The 24,614-nt window shown below is 37.6% G+C and overlaps 1 protein-coding gene across 27 annotated transcripts in view; it reads right to left on the bottom strand.

The window, feature by feature from the left end:
• Nucleotides 1–24,614, bottom strand: part of LOC108295309 (regulating synaptic membrane exocytosis protein 1) — a 224,059-nt gene that overhangs the window by 198,385 nt on the left and 1,060 nt on the right. For all 27 annotated transcript variants that reach the window (XM_017517439.2, XM_037734512.1, XM_037734514.1 and 24 more), the window contains exon 2: nucleotides 20,606–21,471. In XM_017517439.2, the coding sequence (XP_017372928.1) occupies nucleotides 20,606–21,471 (866 nt within the window). The remainder of the gene's footprint in view (nucleotides 1–20,605; nucleotides 21,472–24,614) is intronic.

Here is a 24,614-nt window from a genome sequence, read left to right as displayed (position 1 = left end):
CCTTCTGATCACTTACTTGTCAGTCTGAGCTTCCTAACCTGGTTTTGTTTTACACTATTATTATTGATGCTATTGATGTTGCTTTATTTTTCTGAAATCTAATGGCAATTCTCTCCCAATAACTCATGTTGTAGTTTTTCCTGTGCATATTTTTTTCTTTCATTAAAACACACACTAAGTTAATGTCTAATGGTAGGAACATAAGTTACCTCTTTGTAGTTCAAAAATTAATTTCCAAATTACTAAAATCATTAAAGAAACAGAATTCTGAGAACACAGAAGTAATTACTTCTCTGTAATTAGATTTCTGTAATTATACAAGAAACAAAGTAAATAACGTCTTGTCATCCAATCAAAAAGTACTTATTGACCTAAGTAATTTTTCCCAAATGTATGGCCATTAAATCAATAAACTTAACAGATATACCAGGAATTAGAAGACAAGAAAAATTACCCTTTTTCAAACCCAATCATCCTCAGTCATACTTTTGTATACATCTTTTCTCCCTATGCAATTATAAAATGTATTAGTTTCTTACTTTCTAATTACTTTACAAATTAAAAAAATAAACATTCAACAACATACAACTTAATTCAGCTACTATAATTCCATGTATGTTAACTATCACTTTAGTAACCATAAAACAGTATATAAATGCAGAAATCTGATTTCTCCATTTATAGTAATTTCCCTTGAGAAAGGACATGCAAACATTAAGAATAAAATTGGATATTCCAAGAGAACAATTGAGGATAAGGTGAAATTTGATTACAGTTTTAAATCATGGTTAGAGATAGAGGGCATTTTAAAAAGGCAGAATACTGGCAAATAACGGAGATGGAAAAGTATATGGTAAGTGTGAAATACAGGAAATAAATGCTAATCAGTCAGGAAGAATATAGTGCTAGAGGTAATTATGTCAAGATAAGTTAGAGCTACACTGTGAATACCACAGGGCTTGGAGGAAGCTTTTGGATTTCATTCTGTGTGTAATGATAACCTAATCCATAGGAGTTCCATCACCATACCAACTGGGATAACAAAGGGTTAGGGCAGTTACAATTACTACCTTTGTATGATCCTCAAAACTGAGAAGTACTTTCCGGTTTATTTTCTCAAAGTAGACACAACTTTCCATTTCTGTTCCAAATACATGCAAGGTCACCCTTCTGTTCTTCAATCCCTCCCTCATTTGTGTGCTCCCAGGCACTACAGAGCTATCCCAGGCAGAATTCATACCCTCTAGTCTGTCAGAAAGTGAATTCCTGGGTTAGAGTTTCAAAATATACCTGGATTCATACAACTCTGTATTTTATCCCCCAAAGGTAAGTTAAATACATTCTGGATACTTTCTCAGTCAAATGTGTCTTTCAAAATTAATACGCAACTTTTTTGGGAATCTTATGATACAAAATAAAAATTCTCATGGAAAGACTAGCACTTCATAACTTAGGAAGGGTCAGGTTTGAGATTTGCCAATAACAATACTCAGGCCCTAACCCAGAACACTAAAATCAAAATCTCTGGTCCTGGGACCTGAATACTGGCATGTTTTTCAAAAAGCTCCTCAATGTGATTACAATGTGCACTGAATTAGTCTTACAGTTCTCAATTCAACTATACATTAAAATAAATTTGGGGCACTTCTCCACATTGACTAAGTTAGATTAGTTTTTGGTGCTGCCCCAGCAACTAATTTTTAAATGCTCCTCAGATAATTTTATAAGCGCATAAAAATTTTAGGATCACTGATCTAATCCAACCCTCTCCTTCTGTTGCCCAAGATAATAACCCAGTTATTGACAGAAGTAGGATAACCTATTCCCTCGACCTGTAGCCCCTGAGCTCTTTTCTCTTTAAAGGTCTATAAGCTTATTCTTCCTAGAACAGTGTGTATGCTTGTCTTTCTTTGTTCATGCCAGTCTCCTTCACTAGAATGACACATTGGTTCTTCCTGTCCAAAATCTGCTCCAGCTGTAATATTAAACATTGGCATTCCAGCTTCCCTCCTAGCTCCTATAACATCTATTATCTATGCATCTTATTTGGTGTCATAGAAATAATATTTAAGTAGTACTTGCTATGTATCAGGTACAAGGCTCACAGAGCCATGCATAATCTCATTTAATCTTTACAACTACTCCATGAGGTAAATGCAATTATTATTTCCAGGTTCTAAAACTATTGAACTTCAGGCTTCAAGAGGGAGTTAGGTAACATGTCCTGGATTATTAGTCTCTGGCTATGCCTACAGCTTATTTGTGTACTCAAGATCTGGGACATTAAACCCTTATTATAAAGTAAGATTCTTCATGATCTTACATTTTTCATAAACAACAATGGAGACAAATGCCAAAATCAGTATTTATCGTGTATGTACACGAACATGTACCAGCCTTAGTCTCTTTCCTCCTATGAATATTATTGTTGAGTTGAATTATGTGCCCCTCCAAACTCATATGTTGAAGTCCTAACCCCTAGTACCTCAGACTAACTATGTTTGGAGATAGAGTCTCAGAGATGCAATTAAACCAAAATGAGGCCATTAGGGAGGTTCCTAATCCAATATGACTGGGGTCCTTATGAGAAGAGGAAATTTGGACACAGACATGCACAGAGGGAAGAGCGTGTGAAGACACAGGGAAAAGACAGTCATCTATAAACCAGGGAGAAAGGCCTGGAACAGATCCTTCCCGATGTTCTTCCAAAGGAACCAATGCTGCCAACACCCTGATCTCAGACTTCCAGCCTCCAATACTATGAGAAAATAAATTCCTGTTGTTTAGTACACCCAGTCTGCAGTATTCTGTTATGGTAATCCATGGAAACTCACACAATTATTATCTCATGTGGTATACAGCAGCCTCAGAAGGGTTCACCAGAATTAAAATTAGATCTGCCCTTTGAGATGAAACAAACATATTCTTTTAAAAAAGACTCAACTGCACAAGTTCAGCTCTGTAGTTAAAACGAGACATACAAAGAAGATGGCTACATACCACAAATATAGAATAGCAGTAAGAATCAGAGATGCCCCACAAGGTATGGATGAGAATGATATGGAAGAAAATATCTGGATTTCAATACAGTAGTTGACATCAGTCATTATCTAGGGTATCTAAGGATCCAGTCAGTATCTAAGGATCCAGCTTCTAATTCCTGGACAGGGACTAGTGAGGGCAAGCAAAGGCTTTAGTTTTAAAGAGACTTGGGCAACAAAATCAGATTCAGCCACAAGATCTAGGGAAATGGATCTAATATCCAAAATTAGGCACAACTCTGGCCGGAGCCTGGTCTCGGGAATACGTTAAAAGTTAGATTGCTAGGATTGAGCCCAGACTGTAGACAGAACAAGTAGCAGAACTGAGTAAATGCTAGTCTTCAAAGGGTTTGGCTGAAGCTGAAAACAAGATGAGTGTCAAGCTCTCACAGCTGCAAAGAATAAAGGGCTTCAAGGGCAGGAAATCCGGTAGATCTCAACCCCCATGTTTCTTTCTCTAATCAACAGTGTGTGAAAGGAGAGATTTCTGTTTGCTTCTGAACCCTCTTTGAGGTCTGAGACTCTGTTATTCTATTAAATTGAACCAAAGTAAGACAATCTTTTCATTCACTGGATAAAATGGGTCAAAAACACTGCAGTATGATTCTGCATTTTAAAAGGATACTGAAGAGCAACTTACAGAGATAAAATAGGTGACACTGAAATCTTCAATATCAAATCTTTTTCTAAATGAACTTTGAAGCTAAATGTTTCCCCTTAAAATGACCATAGTTACACGTATTTTTAAAAGTTCTATATTAAAGTTATAAGTATATATTAAATGTAAAATCTGTATGATTATTTTTGAAAATGTAGCCCTGATGTTAATTTAGTTTCTCCTGATTCAAGAATAGAAATTTCTTTCAAATGCAACTAAATGACTAATATTTCTAGCTATGGACTATTTTGGAAGAAATATTATTGGGTATAATCATGTTAAATTTACTGACTTAATTTCTTTTCTTTTTATAGAGCTTATGTTTGTCATAACTCCTGTTTTAGAATCAACGAGATTTTTTTTTTTGGTCATTTATATATTAAGCAGAAATTGAAACTGAAAATCCAGCTCTCACCATGATTTCCCAATTTTTCTTAATGTATATTCTTAGAAATTAGCATGTTATCTCAGACCACACACACACACACACACACACACGCACACGTGTGTACACAATTATTTTTCTTTCAATTCCTTCTTAAGATTTAAATTGCACAGATGATTAAAACAGCTAATGTCCATTCCATAACCACAGTAAGAAGAAACTAGTTCTCAGGCTTTCTCTCTCTAAGGCATTAAAATGAAGCATCTAACACCCCAAGTCATATGTCTCCCTTTCAGTAACTAAGGAGAATGGTTTATCCTTACCTCATCAGTGGCAGACAATAGTCTCTCTTCTATTTTATGCCTATTCTCATCCTTATCCTTCATAAGACCAAAAAAAGGCAGGCCAGGTAAAACTGTTGAGCATTAGTGCTAAATGTCAATCTGTCCAACTGTCTAACTGTGCAACTGTCCAACTGCTTCTCTATGGCAATTTCTTTCCTCTGTTAGAGTAATTAAAGAAGAAACTACAAAAAGTATTTCCCTGAAGGCTAACAAGTGGAGGCAGAGGTCTTTGATAGTGTGTTCCTCACCTTGTGTGGGAAAGGGGCCATGGTAGAAGTAGATAAAAGGGAAGAGCACAAAAGAAATCAAGTGGACTCTTTCGAGAGGGCCATTGAGGTCAGGGGCTATGTTCTAACCAATATACTTCCTAAATCTAGCAAGTGCCTGTCACATAGTGGAAGCTAAATGAAAAATTAATATTATAAAGAGAAAGGAAAGAGAAACTAGCATAAAAATTCAAGGCTTTTACAGTTCCATGTGAACTCACTTCTTTTTGAGGTTCTGATTGTTAAAATAACAATTACGGAAGGCCCTAGAAGACATCAAAATTGGTTACCTGCAATTTAATAAAAGGAACATTAAATAGAATTTTTTATTTTCTTTTTAAAGGATATCAAATTAATGAATGCCTATAATGAAAATTAAAATAAATAAGGGCTTCCCATGCATAGCTACAGCAATTGATTTCTCCATATTCCTTCTGCCCACACTATCACTTCTACTTCCCAACCTTATTTTTAGATATTTCTTAGTTGTTCTAATGGAAAACATCCTAATTTTAAAATAATTTATCTCTATATGTTGACTGCGTTATTGGTAATTTATCTACTAGTTTCTAAATTTAAAATATTACCTATAAAATATAGGTAATATTGCCTATTTTTATAGGCAATATTTTAAATATTAAAGAGGAAATGCTCATTTTATTTACATCATTTTGCTTTCACAAGCCAATAGTTTTTATTTATCTTTCTACAATTCTGTATTTAAACATACTTAATCCTCTATTTTTGTCCTAAAATCTGAACAGAATCTTTTAACTCCTGAACAGTTTATATGACTGTTCATATTGTTGTTTATCCCTCCACCTCTCCCCTCTCTAGAGCCCTTCAGCTCCCATATCTGTCCGTTTTACCTTTATTTTGATGCAGAAACAATATTCACATTCACTTGTGTAGACATCTGTAAGTATTCCATGTAGAAAAGGGTTTATTCTAAAAACTGAAAACCAATAATCAGCTTTTACAACATCATTACATATAAATACTCCAGAACCAAGAAAAAGGCAATAATGTGCAAGGGTTAAATTTCCTTTTCTATATATGCACTGTCAGGCACTCTGAGAAAAATGTAGCTAGGTTTATGGCCCAACTGGCTCTATCAGTTACTTAAATCACATCATATTTTTTCTTGCTTCATATTTGGACAAGGATTTTTTAAAAGTTTATTTTTTATCAATTTTTAATTGCCCCTTTTCATTGTTGAAAGAAGGCACACCCTTTCTTTACCAAGTCCATGATGTCATGCAACTCATTCATTAGCCATTGGATATTTCTTGGAATCCATGACATTCTTATTAATACAGATATTCTTTTATAGTCTCCTAGAAATGATTTCCAATTTTAATTTGAACAAACTTCTTTCTGCACACATCATTCAGGGACTTCCTTGCACTGAATTTCTAGGTTAGTTCTACTATTTCTTGTTTATTATTTGTCCTGACTACATGATTAAGTTTTCTTGAGTGCATATATCTTTACATAATATTCTCAAAAGGAGAATAAAAAGTAGGCTTTCAGAGAACTTCGAAGTTGATAGTTTAGATGTATACAGAATTGTGGTTTCAAAATAACTTGGCAAATAATTTTTTCTGTATATTTTATTTTTATTAATACATATTTGTACATATATACATGTAATATTTTGTTACATGTATATCATATGTAATGACCAAATCAGGGTATTTAAGATATCCATTATCTCATGAATTTATTGTTTCTGTATGTTGGGAACATTTTAAGTCCTCTCTTCTAGCTATTTTGAAATATGAAATATATTATTGTTAACTACAGTATACTTACTCTACTATCATTAGAGTAAGTATAAGATCTTACTTACTTAGCTCTTATTCCTTCTAACTGTTTGTATCCATTGACCAACCTCTCTCATCTATCCCTCTCCCCACAACACAGCCTTCCTGATGTCTGGTAACTATCACTCTACTCTCTATCTCCATGAAATCAATTTTATTAGCTCCCACATATGAGAATATGTGACGCTTGCTTTCTTTGCCTGGCTTATTTCACTTAACCTTCAGTTCCATCCACGTTACTGCAGATGATATGATGATGATGATGATTTCATAATAACCTCCAGTTCTATCCATGTTACTGCAAATAAGAGGATTCCATTCTCTCATATGGGCGAATGGTATTTCATTGTGTATATGCACATTTTCTTTATCCATTCATGCACTGACGGACACTTAGGTTGATTCAGCATCTTTGCTATTGTGAATAGTGCTTCAATAAACATGGGAGTGCAGGTATCCCTTTGATATTCTGATTTCCTTTCTTTTGGGTAAACACCCAGTAGTGGGACTACTGGATCATATGGTTGTTCTATTTTTAAGAAATCTCAAAATTTTGAAGGCATTCATCAACTGTAGTCTATGTTTAGTCTGTAGTTCATTATCGCTGATGAGAACTATAAAGGCAGTTAGCTCTGTTTTGTATATGACCCAGTTTATTTTTTAATCTCCAAAAGATTATACATTTCCCACTTTCCTTGGCATCTTTAATGATGTTGGAGTTCCTCTAATGTTTCACAATTATAATCTTTGTACTCATCTTTGGGCATCCCCATGGCTGTATGGGCTTCCTCATAGGTAAGTTTTATGGTTGCCTCTTTCTGGATTCAAAATCAACGTTTTTTACTTCAGCTTTTGTTTTAATGTCTAAGATCGGGTTATTTTATTCCTGACTTGAAGAACTGCCCAGATACCATACCTGTAGGCAAGTTTGTGATGCTGACTTTAGTCACATAATCATGCATTTTTTCCAATTACTTTGTCCAAGCACTTCAATGTTATGAATTTTGGTACCCAGAGCTTTCTCTTTATCTTGAGCCTGTTAATAACTTCAATACTTAAAAAAGTATTTTCAACAGCATATTTGTGTGGTTGAGTGAACAAACTGCCCTGTGGGTGGAAGTTAGGCATTTCAGGATGTATTATACTAAACTTGACCAAGATGTGTGGCAGTTTGTTCTGGTTGTTTTTTAAGCATTCTTCTGCTCTTGAATTATCTCTTATTTCCAGAGTCAGTGTGTCTTGGTTTATCTTGGTCTTTATCTTGGTTGTTAGTTTATCTTGGTTCTTCCTATCTTTTGGATTTTGTTGTTCATTCATATTTAAAATGGGAAATCAACTGGTTAATTTTCCTTGTAGATGGTGAGTGTTTCCATGTACATCATTTTAGCTAGGCTGCTCTAGTAGATATTAAATGTAACTCTGACATTTGTGAATACAGTATGTGAATGCATGCCTTTCACTTTAGGAAAAATGAGGTGTGAAGCTCAACTTTAGGATGGTATGGATGGGGGTTTCACAGTGGGGAGGTACCTACTCCCAGTATCTGATTTTTGCTCAAGCAGTTCACTGAATTGCTTCTTGATATTTACCTGGGATTTAAATGTTGGGCCTTTACGGTTGTGCAAGGTAATAAAGAAGAAGGGGGAATGGTAAGAAGAGTAACGTAAAAGAGCGTTAACAAATACTGAATGAATGTGCCATTTCCCAACTTTAGGGAAACCTAAAGTTTCCCTTCTCACTTCAGCTCCATTGAATGTGATGTCTCTGAGCCGGAAGTCTTTACAAGATGCTTTATGGCAAATAGCTCTCTATTCCACCACCACACCCTCATGCCTACCTGGCAAGCTCTTATATGGAAAAGCAGGCTATATTCCTCTTTCCATCTTCTATAAACATCTCATCTATTCATAGTCCACCTTTTCTCTTCACTTTTATGAATACTTTACAGGAGTCTCATGGGGTAAGAGAAACAAATGCTGAGATTGGACAGCCATTTAAAGAGAAAGCACCTTTTAACCCATTTCCTATTTAGAAAAAAAAAATGTGCAGCTGGTTCCCAGCACAATATTTTAGGGCAAACGGGAAATGGGTTAAGTTGTAATTGCTTTAAGGTTACGATTTTTAAAATATCTGTAGCTAAATTCTTAAGAGGCTGATTTTGTTTTGAAGCATCCTGTCTCTCTATAAAGTCCCCAATTAGACAGACAGACAGACAGACAGATACGTAGATACAGAAATAGCCATGGTCCTTGCATTCATGGCATTTTCAATTGACTAGCTAGAATAGTGCACTTGCAATGCAGATTATTTTAGATATTTATTAAACAAATTAATACATGAATAAATAAATAATGGTCAAATTTTTGAATTGCAAACCTTCTTAATGTTACAAGAAAAAATACTAGGAATATAAGAACACAGAATGAATTCTTTGCTCCCAGGAAAGATACCTAAACCAATAACTTCTTGATATGATTAGGCTTTGTGTCCCCACCCAAATCTCATCTTGAATTGTAATCCCCATAATCCCCATGTATCAACAGAGAAACCTGGTGGGAGGTGATAGATCATGGGGGCGGTGTCCCCCATGCTGTTCTCATGATAGTGAGTTCTCACAAGATCTAATGGTTTTATAAGTGTCTGACAGTTCCTCCTTCACAGTCTTGCTCTCTCTCACCTGCTATCATGTAAGATGTGCCTCTTCCTCTCTGCCACAATTCTAAGTTTCTTGAGGTCTCCCTAGCCATACAAAACTATAAGTCAATGAAAACTCTTTATAAATACCCAGTCTTAGGTAGTTCCTTGTAGCAGTATGAGAATGAACTAATCAACTTCTAGTCAAAATTATAAGCACAACGTGAACACTGACCATTGCACTGCTGAAGCCCAGAGAGGACACTCTCAGTACGTTTAGTTTAAAAACTAAATAACTACATAAAGCACTGCATAAGTTACATTTAAAGAATATATCATCTTATTTTTATAAGAGTTTCTGAGTCCCCAATGATTGTCTGGTACCCAAACTTAACAGGTAATTATTCATATTGCCCACAATCTACACTTGGTCCCCAACACTATCTCTTTGGGGAAAAGTCACATCTGTTATTAAGGGTCCTCAGTCTTATTTGGCTACTCACTGTTTGATATTCTTACAGGTATAATTTCTTAGACTAATCCAGACACCACATGCTCCTCAAAAGACTGCTCAACACTGCCTAGCAGTAACAGTTATAAACCAACCAATTACTCCTTGTAATATAGGCTGACATCTAAAGTGATTCGCAAAGCACTGTAGAAGTTCAAAGGCAAAATTAATTTGTATTGTACTTTCTCAGTTTACTGAAAGTCAGCAAGGAGAAGATAAAGAAGGAAAGGAAGTCCTGTTATCCTATGCCAGGCTCTTTTTCCAACTCCTTGCCTTAGGATGTATACATTAAATTCCTTAAGTATAAGTGGTGTTCCCATGGATCAGGACAGCATCTTAGTTTCTTTGTTTACTCTTAGGCCTCTTCACTCAATTCCTCACAGGCACAAATCTTCAGTAGATCTTCTTTCAATGAATTATATTACATATTTCATTTAAATTTAACTGTTATTTTATAAGCAGGATATAGTTCACTTTCTTTTTCTTCCACTTAGAGAGATTTATGTTAGTTAATATTTATAAACTAAAAGACAAGAGATGCCCAATTATTCTCACTTGGCAATAACAGTATGAATAGTAATCATTTTTAAAATGTGGTTAACCTCAATTTTTAAATAACCCCACCAGATAGAGCTCATTGTTAATCTGTGTTTGTATGCATGTGTGGTAACACGTGTTCAAAGGAATTAAACTATATTTAAAAGATTATGTTGACTATAAAAGCTGTGTTATCTTTCAGATGTCATTACCAGGTTATCTTTTGGTTTTGTGAGATAGCAGAACATATGGCAAAATTATATTGACACAACAAGGAGAAATATCCCTCTGAGGCATTTATCAAGTTGTAATTTATTGTGTAGTTATTCCTTATTCTTTATTTTTCCCAATAGAATATAAGCTCCATGAGGGTAGGGAGCATATTTATGTTTGTTTTAACTTCAGTAAATACATAGAACATATGAAATATGTATTTTTAACAAATATAAGAACCAACTCAGCATACTATCAAAATATAAATACTATCTATGACAATAATAGTACAGATATATTAAGTAGTTAACATATGCCAGGTACTGTGTTAAGTGTTTAACTTATATGTGTAATTGATAAATTATCCTTTTAAATTTTATTCCATGAGGAAAATCTTTCTTCACCCTGAAATTTACAACATGACATACTATTCTCTTTTAAGAAATCTAATTCAGTAAAGAATGAGATTGGCAATTTGATAGGAATTGCAATGAATTTTTAGATTGCTTTGGACAGTTATGGTCATTTTAACCATACTGATTCTTCCACTCCATGAGCATGGAATGATTTTTCATTAGTTTGTGTCATCTAATTGTTCCATCAGTGTTTTGTAGTTCTCCTTGCAGTGATCTTTCACCTCCTTGTTTAAATGTATTCCTATAGAACACATCTTCTGCAAAGTGTTAGATCGTCAATCATCATTTAAACTGTAAATGAATTACTCTAAAAAAAAATTTCTTCCCAGATCATCCTTTGGCTTCTCATTCTATTGGGGTCCATAAGATATAAAACTGTTTTTTTTTTTCCCTTTTCTTTGTATATTATAGATACTGATAATTACCTCACAATCATTGTGATATTAAACATACACAGCATTAGTACAAGAGGGAAAAGCAAGATAGGAAGAATGTTAATTTAGATCCTATTATATATGCATAATCTCATCCACACCACTCAATAACCTTATGATGCAGATATTTTTATTTCAATTATGCCAATAAGAAAATGGAGATTTATGGAAATTCAGTAATTTGTACATTGTCACAGCGTGCTGGAGATTATCATGGCTGGTTCCCCAAATCACCCTTAGTAGGCAATGGTAGGGTTTGCTAACAAAGTTATTAACAGCTATTACAGGTGGCAGCATTTCTAATTAAGTTTGAAATAAGAAAATGCCTATGCTACAGAAATAAAAGGTATTGCTCTATATAATGTTTCACTTTGTAGAGGTTGAGATTGATTAAAATATTAGAGTAGGATGGCCACTTTAATCGAGGTATATTCAAACAATTTATTTGAAAATGAGATTATGTTAAGAGGAACCAGGTTGTCTTTATCAGATAAATGAATATCTGGTATCCTTGTGTTCCCAGAGGCACAGGTTGAACACTGACTTCAGAGGTGTGTACATCCCAAATGGTAACCAGAGTCTCCAGAGTGATGATAAATTCCCAAGGAGGGGAAATGGTGTAGTGAGGCAATAAGTTTCTCACATCAGACAAGCTCCATCCCTCCAGCTACCCATGCCACTAGTCAGGTTTTCTTTCATTATCTGTTGTTACTGTAAATAATTTTAGAATTTAATTATGTCTGATTCCATGCCCACTGTGATTTATAACACCTACTCAACGAAAACTGGTAAAGAGGCCCTTAAGGAATGGGGAAATATACATATTGTGATGGTTAATAATGAGTGTTAACTTTATTGGATTGGAGGATGCAAAGCATTATTCTGGGTGTGTTTGTGAGGGTGTTGCCAAAGGAGATTAACATTTGAGTCAGTGGACTGGGAGAGGCAGACTCACCCTCAATCTAGGTGGGCACAATGTCCTCAGCTGCCCGCACAACCAGAATAAAAGCAGGCAGAAGAACATGAAAAGACTAGACTGGTTTAGCCTTCCAGTCTTCTATCTGTGTGGGATGCTTCCTGCCCTCAAACATCAGACTTTAGGTTTTTCAGCTCTGGGACTCTGAAGGGCTTTCTTGCTCTTCAGTTTGCAGTCAGCCTACTGTGGGACCTTGCCTTGTAATGGTATGAGTTAATACTCCTTAATAAACTCCCCTTTATACATACATCTACCCCATAGTTCTGTCCCTCTAGAGGACCCTAACTAATACAGATTTTAGTACTGCGAATGGTTCCAGAGGAACAGAATAATAAGAATGGAGTGTTGGTTTTGGGGTTTCAGGAGTTGGCTGCTTATAATTAGACCCAAAAATACTAAGGACTCTACTTCTAATAGTATGGACAACACTGATAGTCTTTGGTGTGAACTGTTTAGAGGGTCATGGAAAATACATGCCTTTGACACTCCTGATTCTGAGAGGCAAGGCGCTTACTGACTCTATACCTAATACCTTTGACCATATGTGGAGAACCAAGGAATATGATGAAGTTGGATGGTTGCTCTTAGGTTCGCTGGACAAAGTGACAAAATGATAAATGGGGATTCTAACTCTCAGCTTCAGAAGCAGATACCGAGTCTCAAATCTTCTAAGATTGTCCTGAGTCTTATCTCCTGTAGAGAAAGAGCTGAAATTGTGGAAAATCAGACACAAGTTCTTATCCTGTGAGTGGCTAACTTGCAACAAAAGGCATACAAGCAGCCTTGCCAGGTGTCTACTGTTAAAGTGATGACATTGATTGGAAAAAAATGGAACCCTGCAACATGGAATGGGGACATGTAGGAGGACCCTGATAAAGCTGGGGACACTGAGGTTGTAAACTCTGATGAGCCCTTTTTGCCAGAAGAAACAGCTTCCCCATCCCCAGTAGTGGCAGATCCCTTCCCTGACTCACGCTGACATCAGCCTTTCCACCTTTGAGGAAATAAACCCTGTGCTGCCTGAGGCAACAGTGATGACCTGCCTTCCCTCAGGCAACTGCCAAGCAAGACAATGTTGATTCTCCTCAGGACTGATCCCCTCTAACACCGCTGTTTGCTTCTAGACCTATAACTAGACTAAAGTCCCAGTGGGCCCGTAAAGGTGAGGTTCAGAGTGTGACCCACGAGGAGATAAGCTACACTCAAAAAGAACTGCTTGAGTTTTCTAATTTATAAAAGCAGAATCTGTAGAAGAGGCAGGAGAATTTATATTAAGAGTGTGAAATAATGGAGGAACACAGAGTTGGATGAGGCTGAAGTTATTGATTTGGGCCGACCACATAGGGATTCTGTATTTAATGTTGCAGCTCTGGGAGTTAAAAAAGGGTTCTAATAGTTTATTTGCTTGGTTAGCTGAAATGTGGATTAAAAGATGGCCCACTGTGAGCACACTGGAAATGCCTGATCTCCCTTGGTTTAATGTAGAGGAGGAAATCCAAAGGTTTAGGAGAGTGGAATGCTAGAGTGGATTAGTCACATTAAACCCACTCATCCCAGCTGGGAGGTCCAGAAGATATACCCTTGACCAATGCTTTGATAAATAGATTTATGAGGGCAGCACCTGCATCTTTGACGAGCCCTGTGATTGCTCTTCTCTGTATGCCAGATCTGACAATGGGACCTGCGGTCGCTCAACTACAAAATTTAAGTACAATTGAAATAATTAGATCCCGAGGTGGTAGGAGCCAAGAGGTAGCACTCAACCATCAAAGGCAAGGTGGGCATAATGGACAGCAGAGACAAAGCAGCAATCAGAATAGCCTGACTCACATGAAGCTCTGGCACTAGCTAATTAATCACAGTGTTTCTAGAAGTGAAATTGATAGGAAGTGTACTGCATTCTTACTTAATTTATATAAGCAAAAAACTTCCAGGTCAAGCGGACAAAAGACTAATTTGAATTATTAAAATAGAGAATCACGGCGCCTCAATCAATTTCCACCTCTCCAGGGCTGGGCACCTCTTACCAACCTCAGATGCTGCTCAGCCCATCCTGGGCTCTCTAGCCCACTCCACTGCCCCACAACCTCAGGCCAAAGGACCCAGGAACAGAGCCAGTCTAGGCAGTTTCGCTTCTAAGGCCCCTTCCATAACCAAGGCACTCACTTTATGGCTAAAGAAGTGCAACTTCTTACTGTGGTTACAAAGTGTGGCTGGTCTCATGCTCATAAAATTCACTAGTCTTACCATGTTCCCCACTGTCCTGAAGCAGCTGCATTGACAGAACAGTGGAATGGCCCTTTGAAGTCACAATTAAAACACCAACTAGGTGACAATACTTTGCAGGGCTGGGGCAAAGTTCTCCAAAGGGCTGTGTATGCTCTGACTCATCATCCAGTATATGGACGATGTTCTCCCATAGCCAGGATTCATGGGTCCAGGAATGAAGAGGTAGAAGTAGAAGTGGCACCACTCACCATCATCCCTAGAGACTAACTAGGAAAATTTTTGCTTCCTGTTCCCACAACATCATGTTCTGCTGGTCTAAAGGTCTTAATTCCAGAAGAAGGAACCTGTTACCAGAAGACACAACAATAATTCCATTAAACTGGAAGTTAATATTGCCACCTCGCCACTTTGGGGTCCTCCTACCCTTAAGGCTAAGAAGGGAGTTACAGTGTAGGCTTGGGTGACTGATCCGGACTATCAAGATGAAATCAGTCTACTACTTCATAATGGAGGCAAGGAAAAGTATTCCTGGAATACAGGAGATCCCTACTATCATGCCTGTAGTTTCCCATTTACCTTAATGGGAAACTACAACAGCCCAATCCAGATAAGACGAAAAATGACCTAGACCCTTTAGGAATGAAAGTTTGGGTCGCTCTACCAGGTAAAAAACTACAACTTGCTGAGGTGCTTGCTGAAGGCAAAAGAAATACAGAATGGGTAGTGGAATAAGGTAGTCATCAATACCAACTATGACCACGTGACCAGTTGCAGAAATGAGAAATGTAATTGTCATGAGTATTTCTTCCTTATTTTGTTAATAACATATTTGTGCATGTTTACACTTGTACAAAGAAAATATCGTCATCTTATTTCATTTTCCTTTTATCATGTGACATAAGATTTATTGACTTCGTATCAGCATTTAAGTGTTGTTAACTTTATTAAATAGCATTTGAGTTGGGGATTGGTATGTTTCTGGTTTTATGAAGGACAGCTGTATTACATTGGGCATAATTATGACCTTATTATTGTCTTTATTTGAAGATTATGTATGATTTCAGGAGATGTGTATGGGTTCAAGTTGACAAGGGGTAGACTTGTGATGATTAATATTGAGTGTCAACTTGATTGGAATGAAGCATACAAAGTATTATTCCTGGGTGTGTCTGTGAGGGTGTTGCCAAAGGAGATTAACATCAGAGTCAGTGGACTGGAAAGGGCAGACCCCCCCTCAATCTGGGCAGGCACAATCTCATCAGCTGCTAGCACGGCCAGAATAAAGGCAGATAGAACATGAGAAGACTAGACTGGTTTAGCCTTCTCGCCTTCTATCTGTGTGGGATGCTTCCTATCCTCAATAATCAGACTCCAAGTTCTACAGCTTTGGGACTTCAACTGGCTTCCTTGCTCTTCAGCATGCAGACAGCCTATCGTGGAACCTCACCTTGTGAAGGTGTGACTCAATACTCCTTAATAAACTCCCCTTTATATATGCATCTATCCTACAGTTTTGTCTCTCTAGAGAACACTAATATGCATATCCATCTCCATCAACAGATATCTGGGTCAGGCATAGTGGCTCACACCTGTAATTCCAGCACTTTGGGAGGCCGAGGTGGGTGGATCATGAGATCAGGAGATCGAGACCATCCTGGCCAACATGGTGAAACCCCATCTCTATTAAAAATACAAAAATTAGCTGGGCCTGGTGGCACATGCCTGTAGTCCCAGCTACTTGGGAGCCTAAAGCAGGAGAATCGCTTGAACCTGGGAGATGGAGGTTGTAGTGAGCCTAGATTGCGCCACTGCACTCCAGCCTGGCGACAGAGTGAGACTCTGTCTCAAAAAAAAAAAAAAAAAGGAGATATCTGGACACAAAGTATATCTACATTTTTATTTAATGCCTTCATTACTTCAGGAAAAAAAAATACGTGTTCATAAAACAGTATTTAGACACAAAAGGCAGTCAAGAGAGTTTACCTGCCATCGGACTTTTCACAAGCCCATAAATAATATGCAACTTATGAAGAGAAGTCATTGGCAGGTGAGCTGACTGATCCCATAAACATATATTACATTCCAAAGATACTTATTTTAAGTTAGGTTGCAGCAATAATAACAGAATTAGCTTTTCTTTTTTTTTTTTTTTTTTTTTTTTTTTTTTTGAGACAAAGTCTCTTTCTCTTGACCAGGCTGGAGCACAGTGGTAGGATCTCCGCTCACTACAACCTCCGTTTCCTGGGTTCAAGTATTTCTCCTGACAGCCTCCTGAGTAGCTGGGACTTGTAGACACAAGCTGCCACACCCCCCGTAATTTTTTGTATTTTAGTAGAGATGGTTCACCATGTTGTCCAGGCTCGTCTCAAACTCCTGAGCTCAGGCAATCTGCCCTCCTTGGCCTCCCAAATTGCTGGGATTACAGGCATGAGCCACTGCGCCTGGTCAGAATGAGCTTTCTTAATTGTTCCTATATATAGTGTGAGATTATGTGGGCACATCTATATGGGGGGACACATATACATGCAGTTTGGACATAGAATGAGGAAGCAAAGTAATTTTTAAATAAAATTATAATATTTTATATGTAATTTATTATGTAATTTGGCAATTATAAAGAAAGCCAAAAAGCTGCAAAGAGTCCCCCTAAATACAAAAACAGCAAGAAACACTCAAGGACCCCAACACTTCTACAAGGATGATGACCAGCACCATTAAATTTAGGATTGTGGCCAGTTTAAATCTCAGTGAACAGAAGCAAAATGAGGAGAATCTTCAAAATAAGCACATAATTTTTATATTATATTGAAGCATTTTCTATATAAGCACCATCTAATGGAACTTTTTGTGATAATCATTCCTCAGCACCAGGCTTTTTGGCTAGTTCTTCAGAAGAAGGAAACTTTTAAGTTCATTTTATTTTAATAAACTGAAATAGCTACATGGGGCCTACAGTAACATACAGAGGAAATTTAGACTGCCACACAATATTCCCACAACTTTTGGAGTATAAACTTTTTAACCTCAAAATTACTACCTAAAACACAACACATAACACCTTGCTTGATACAATACTTGGGAAGTACAGTTGATGCTTGAACCCAGGGGTTAGGAGAGTTGTGACCCCCAAGTAGTCAGAAATTTGAGCATAACTTTTGATCCAGAAGACCTTAACTACTAATAGTCTACTGTTGACCAGAACCTACTATTTACTGATAGTATAAATAGTCAATTAACATACATTTTGTATGTTATATGTATCATATACCCTATTCTTACAATAAAGTAAGCTTACAACAAAGTAAAAGAAAATGTTATTAAGGAAATCATAAGGAAGAGAAAATGTATTTACTAGTCATTAAGTAAGAGTGGGTCATCAAAAAGGTCTTCATCCTCATTGTCTTCACATCGAGGAGGAGGAGAAAGAGGCTTGTTGTCTTGGGATGTAAGAGGCAAAAGTGGAGGAGATGAAAGGGGAGGCAGGAAAGGCAGGCACACCTGGTGTAACTTTATGGCAATGCATGGTAATTTCTGTCTGACATTTTTGCTTTTCTGTTTCTCTAAAATATTTCTGTATGGTACCAATCTTTTTTCCACCATTTGATTTAGTGTCATTGTCTCCATCACAGAAGGATCCATATGGTAATAGAAGTCAAAAGGAGTCTTGAATAACATGAACCCTCTACCAGACTGTCTAATGTCAGCCTGTTTTCTGGCACTGCTTCTTTTATATCTTCTTCTTCACTGTCTGTCATTGGTTAAGAAGCACTCATCCATCAAGTCACCTTCTGTTAATCCCTCTGCTGTAGTATCTATTAACTCTGGAATCTATATTTAGAAACCCTTCACTCCACACTTTTTTTCCATCATATCCATAATCTCTTTCATGATTTCCTTGACTTGCCTTTTCATAAATCCTGTAAAGTCAAGTACAACATCTGATATACTTTTCTCTAGAAGTAATGAATTGTTTGGGGTCCGATGGCTTTCATGTTTTTCTTTTTTTTTTTCTTTCTATAACAACGATGGCATCTTCAGTGGTGTAATCTTACCAGATTTTCATTATGTTCTATTTATTGGGGTTCTCTTCCATAGTGTTACAATCTTGTCCACACAGTACTATGTGAAATGAGCCTTTAAGGTCCAGAAGCTGAATTGGAATCTTTGTGTCTGGAGGCAAGTAAACCACTTCAACACCTTTTGTGTTGAACTCACGGGGTTCTGGGTAGTTAGGGGCATTGTTCAATATAAAGAGAACTTTAAAAGACAGTCCCTTACTAGCAATGTACTTCCTAACTTGAGGGACAAAACATCTATGTATCCATCCAGAAAAAGAACTCTTGTCTAGGCCTTCTTGTACAACCAAAAGGCTGGCAGTTAGTGTTTATGTTTTTCCTTCAGTGCTCCGGGGGTTAGCAGCTTTACACCTAGCGGCAGCCCTTACTGCATTTGCACAAAACAGTAGAGCTAGGCTATCCCTTCCTGCCTTAAATCCTAGCGCTTGCTTCTCTTCCTTACTACTAAATGTCTTTTACGGCACTTATTTTTTGCCAAATAAAGCACTTTGCATTAAAAACCTCTGCAGCCACACATCCTTTCTCCTCAATAGTTTTCTTAATGGCATCTAGAACTTATCTCTGTTGGTCCACAGAAGCTGCTTCTACTTTTATTTTGATATTTTTTAAAAGCCAAACCTCTTTTTGAAATGATCAAGCCATCCTTTTCTGGCATTTAATTCTCTAGCTTTAGGTCCTTCACTATTCTTCTGCTTTGTCATATACTGACTTTGCTTTTCTTTTTTCTATAGTGTCTATAGATATGATTTCTTATAGCAATCCTGCACCCACATAAAAGCTGCACTTGTAATGCAAGATAAAAGTTTTTCACAAAAAGTGTAAGGGTTTTGCTTCTGCTGGCATAGCTGCAGCAACAGCATCACAAATTTCTTTTTCAACAGTGGTCCTTACACTGGATTAATTTATCTTGAAATGGCAGGCAACTGCAGCTGCAGACCTCAATCTGCAATACGCATCAAGCAATTCTAATGTCATTACTTTGCTTCTTGGGAGAACTTCTAGTGTCACTAATGACACTCTGTATGTGTCTCATGGTATTATTCAAGGTTAATAGTATTGCACTAAACATCACAGATATATGCGAGAACAAGATATCATGCAATTTACTGGAGAAATAAACTGCTCAAAGGGAGATGATAAGCATCGCAGGGCATTTTAAAGTGATGCATGCAATACTAAAGTGGACTTCAAGAGGCTAAGAAATTATTACAGTTATACAGTATGCACTATAGTTGACTTTGTAGTTAAGATTTAATACCGCACCTTTACATGTGTTTACATTTCTTCCCACTGCAAATGGTGCCATATACAGTCTATAAGTATGTATACATTTTATTAACTTTTTATAATCTATTCATGTACATTTTATGGTAGCAAATGATAAAACAGACTAGTAAGTATATATATTGTATGCATTCATGACATACCTAACTTTTTCTTATTTTCTTAAAATATTTCCAGGCTACTCTGTTCATCCACAAGTTTTCTGAAATTGCTGCAAATCTCAAAAAAAATAAAAAATCGTCTATTTATTGAAAAAAAAAATTTACGTATAAGTGGACCCATCCAGTGCAGTTCAAATCCGTGTTATTCAAAAATAAACTGTAATTTGTTCACAAATTGTGAGAAAGATTAATTTGAAGTTTCAAAAAAAAAAAACTACCTTTACAATTGGAATATTACATAACTGACATTTTTAAATGTCTTTTTCCTTTATAAGGCATAATTTTCATTTTCTAGCAAATAAATTGTTTTTCACCGAACAATAAATCCACTCTAAAATATCTTAAAAATATTAGACTGCATACCAAATTTACAGAATGACAGGACTCAAAATCACCAAGAACCCTTGTAGCCTAAATTAGGGGCTTGTTGTGTTTTAAAATCTCACAAATCAATCAATCAAATTAAATTAATTTTTAAAAAAAGACCTTCCACTGGAGGTAACGCCATCTATCTGTGAGAATTCCCAGCCTCACTGCTGAATCCAGCACCTCGCCCGGCACACACGCCTCTGCGCCTGGCTGCGGTGCCCGCGCGGCCGGCGCCGCCCCCTTACCTTTCTCGCTAACGCTCTCGCTCTCCAGCTCCACGTCCTCACAGCTGGTGTACTCTGGAGTCGACACGCCCTCCTCCTCAGAGCTGCTCACCGACATCTGCCGCTTCTTGCCGCCCCTCTTGGACCTGTGCGGCTTGGGCGGGGACGGCCGCACCGACTCAGACTGGTCTGAGCTCAGCGAGTCGTTCCGCAGCATGGTCTCCACCTTCTCACGCTTCGCCTTCCGGATGAGGACTGCCGAGCTAGGGTCCAGGCGGCTCTGCTTCCTGAGGGGCTCCTGGGCTTTGAGCTCAGCGGCTTCTGCGGAAACCGGCCCATGCCTGGGCGCTGGCGGGCTGTGGTTCGTTAGCTGCTTGGCGCCCGGCGCCCTGGTCTCCGCAGTCCTCTCAGCCGAGTAGGCCCGCGGTGAGTCCGGAGGCGAGGCCCTGGCCGCCACCGGCGCACGTTTGCCGACCTTGCCCTCCGGCAGCGCGGCGCCCTCCTCGGTGCGCGGGAGCGCCACGTCGCTGTGGCGCCGCTCGTGCCTCGCGCGGGACACCCGGGCGTGCATGCGCATCTGCTGCTCCTCAGGCGGCGGTTTCACCGGATACCTAGCCAGGTTCGGGTCGCTGCGGTACCTGGTCTGATATTCCTCCTCTTTCCTTTGCTTTTCCTCATCCGCCGCTTTACCCTCATCCCGTTTTTCTGGCACGTCTGCATAATCCTGTGATCGCCCTTTCTCAAGCCTTCGGCTTTCCCGCCTTTCTTTGCGCTCCCGTTCTTCGACGGCCCCCTCCCCGGGCTGCGCTGAGCTCTTTGGCACGCGTTTCCGCTCGCTCCTCAGGGCTCCTTTGCCATTCTGCTCAGAAAGCCCTGGAGTCTTCTTTCTATGATATATAAAGGAACGTCAAGGAGAGCAATTTATAAACTTAGAGAATAGACATAAAAATCATGTTTTCTTCTCATTCCAATCTTAAATCATTTGTTACAATAATTAGTTATAATTTGATGTGTAATTAAAAATGTAGATGATAACCACATTAAAAGGCTATATCTGATGAGCCTTTTAAATATGGCTCCTTTGCGGGACAATATATTCAGGGACTTAAAAATTTGGTTTCACATTAAAATTTTTTAAAACAAATTAACCAGATCAATTAAAACTTAATAATTTCAATAAATGAACAAGTTTTGTGCTCATTTCTGCTTGTGACAAAGAATTAAATATGTTTTAGATGAAAATAATATAGATAATATAGGAGCAAAATATATACATATCACTTCAAATTAATATATACTTGATATATATTTGGATAATACATACTGGCAATCTTTTATTATAGCTGAAACTTTTAAAGCAATGTTAATACAAGCATGTCCATTTGAGAAATCAAATCTAATAGCACTTCTTGAATAGTGGAAGAAAAGTAATTTTAACTTGATCATGTGCACCCAAACACTTTTGTAGGAAGTTGGTTAGGAAAAATATGGCTAACACATAGTTTTCATTTTTCCTTCCTCAGATAAAAACAAATATAAATACTAAAATTTTTGAAATTGTTATTCATTCTCATTCTCTCTCCCTCTTCTTCCTTTCAGGATATGGTCCTAAAGAGGAAAACAGTTTGAGTCCTATTTTTCTTTTCATGCTGTCAAAGGCACTGGCAAATACAAAAATAAAGGAAAAGGGTTTGGCTATCTTTGAATCTTGTATATGTATCATTCAGTTGTTCCTTTCAAGTCCTTCTCTGTACACTGAAGTGCACCTGATTTTGAAAAGTCCCAGCAGTTATACCAGAAGTTACTAAAAGTAGTTGACAACGAGGTGTCCTGACACTGTATGATCTAACATGCAATTAAAATGGACCTAAGGTTGTGCGGGGAATGCTAAGGTCCACAGAGAGGGCTCTCAAGAGGTAACATCATTTGATTGGAAATGCAAAGGCAGATGTCATGAACAAAATTGAGAAAAAAAATATACCAGATAGTAAAAAGTGGGACAATTTCTATTGTGGGTTACCAAAGTATCAGTTGCTAAGATATGTTTTGGGGTGAGTTTGAGGAAAGGCTAGTAATGGTAGAGTGAAACGGTAAAGGGTTTCAAGCGGCATTGGAAAACAAAGCAGAAGCATGGTGAGCTCTCCTTGAGGTATTTAGATTATGTTGGCCCTTTGAAGTGAAAGGGATTTGGTTCTGAAGGTGGAACTGTAAGGGTGTTGGAATTTTACAATGTAAGGGATCTAATGGGAACACATTAATTATTATCAAATATAGTTTTCATAAGAGTGTGATGGTTGCAGTACATTTAGCAGCTCATTGAAGCATACTTGCTCTTGTTAGAAGTTTACATTGAATCAATTTACTTTTCTTGAAATGCTGATAAAAAATACTTACCTTGCAGGGTCATGTGAGGATTAGAGACACCATTTGTGAAGACGTTTTATGAAAGGGTAGAGTGTTATGCAAATGGAAGGAGTTCTCCAGTGTCTCTGATTATTTTATACTTTTATTCTTTTTATTCTTTTATACTGATTCTAATTATACTTTTTCTCACCTCTACCTTTAATTGTTCTGTTTCCACTAACTCCTTGTCAGTGTACAAAATATGGTCAAGAATTATTCAGTAACTTAAAGCAAAGAGTGTCTTTCTTTCAATCTTGCTTCTCTGAAGTTGTCCAGCTCTTTACCACTGGCCGCTTCTCTTCCTGCTCTTGTACCTCCCAATTCCTCACTGCTTTCCTATGAATTTATATCATTAGTAAAGGTATTTGTCCCTATCAATCTTCTAATTTTAACTAGAAGTCAGAACAAAAAGTCTCTATTCAGCCCTTGTTATTGAATTTTTGTAGTTTTTCACTATATGTAAAACAGAACTCTTTCCTCTTGAGAAACTTTACAGCTCCAAATTCTCTGTCTTATTTAAAAGTATCATCTTCCAACCAGTTCCAAACTGCACTTTCAGTATTTTTGTCTCTTCTTCTTCCACCAAATGCTATTAATTCTACCTTCCCTAAGATATCTCTGTTGTCCTTTCTATCCTTCTCCAAATAGTTTAGTTACACTCATTCTCTCTTCTTGTACTGCCCTCTTATACTCTCTCTAGCTCCCTTACAACTCCTGAGTATCTTATAAAGCTTAATTCAGAAGTCACTTCCTCTTTCCTAGAGCTGTCGAACTACTATACATATTGCCTAGCTTTGATCAAATTAGCATCCTGGTTAATTGCTTAGGTGTCTGTCTTCCCTAGGACAGTGTGTGGTCTCTTCCCTAGGATATGTCAGAAAAGGGACCATGTATGTTCTAATATGTTCTAATCATCTTCATACCCTCTGGTTCCTGGCAGTGTTTATCTATAGTAAATACACAATGACTACTGGCTTGAATAATAGCTACATTCACTGAAAGCCTACCACGTTCCAGGTTAGGAACAAATGTTCTTTTCTAATACCTACTACAACCCCGCAAGTGAGTTTTTACTGCGTATTGTAGCAAAGCCAGGACTGGAATCCAGACCTGTTTAACTTTGAAGTCCTTACTCTTTTACTGTACGGGCTTTGTTTGAAAAGGGGTTCAAAAGCTTTCCTTGGAGCTTTTTTTCTCCATGTGATGGTTACACATTCAAAAACAACAAGCCCAATCCAGGTCCTAACAAAAGTCCTGGCCCCCAAACCATGAGCTTCATGAAGATAAGGGGTCTGTCTTCCTTTTCAACACTTTTTCCCAGTGCATAGTTTCATGTTTGCCCATGAATACATTTTTGAATGAATCAACCAATCAAAGTAAATAATCTGATCATATTAGCCCCTGTTTAAATATTCAGTGGCTTCCCTTTCTGCCTACAATAAAACTGACAAAATGTAACCTGGGTCAGGTGTGGTGGCTCACACCTATAATCCCAGCACTTTGGGAGGCCGAGGCAGGCAGATCACGAGGTCAAGAGATTGAGACCATCCTGGCCAACATGGTGAAACCCTTTCTACTAAAAATACAAAAATTAGCTGGGCGTGGTGGCACACGCCTGTAGTCCCAG

The sequence above is a fragment of the Cebus imitator genome, unplaced genomic scaffold (assembly GCF_001604975.1).
Source record: "Cebus imitator isolate Cc_AM_T3 unplaced genomic scaffold, Cebus_imitator-1.0 Scaffold630, whole genome shotgun sequence".
Lineage (NCBI taxonomy): Eukaryota > Metazoa > Chordata > Mammalia > Primates > Cebidae > Cebus > Cebus imitator.
Note: the sequence above shows the minus strand (reverse complement) of the source record. Positions and strands in the feature narration are given on the sequence as shown.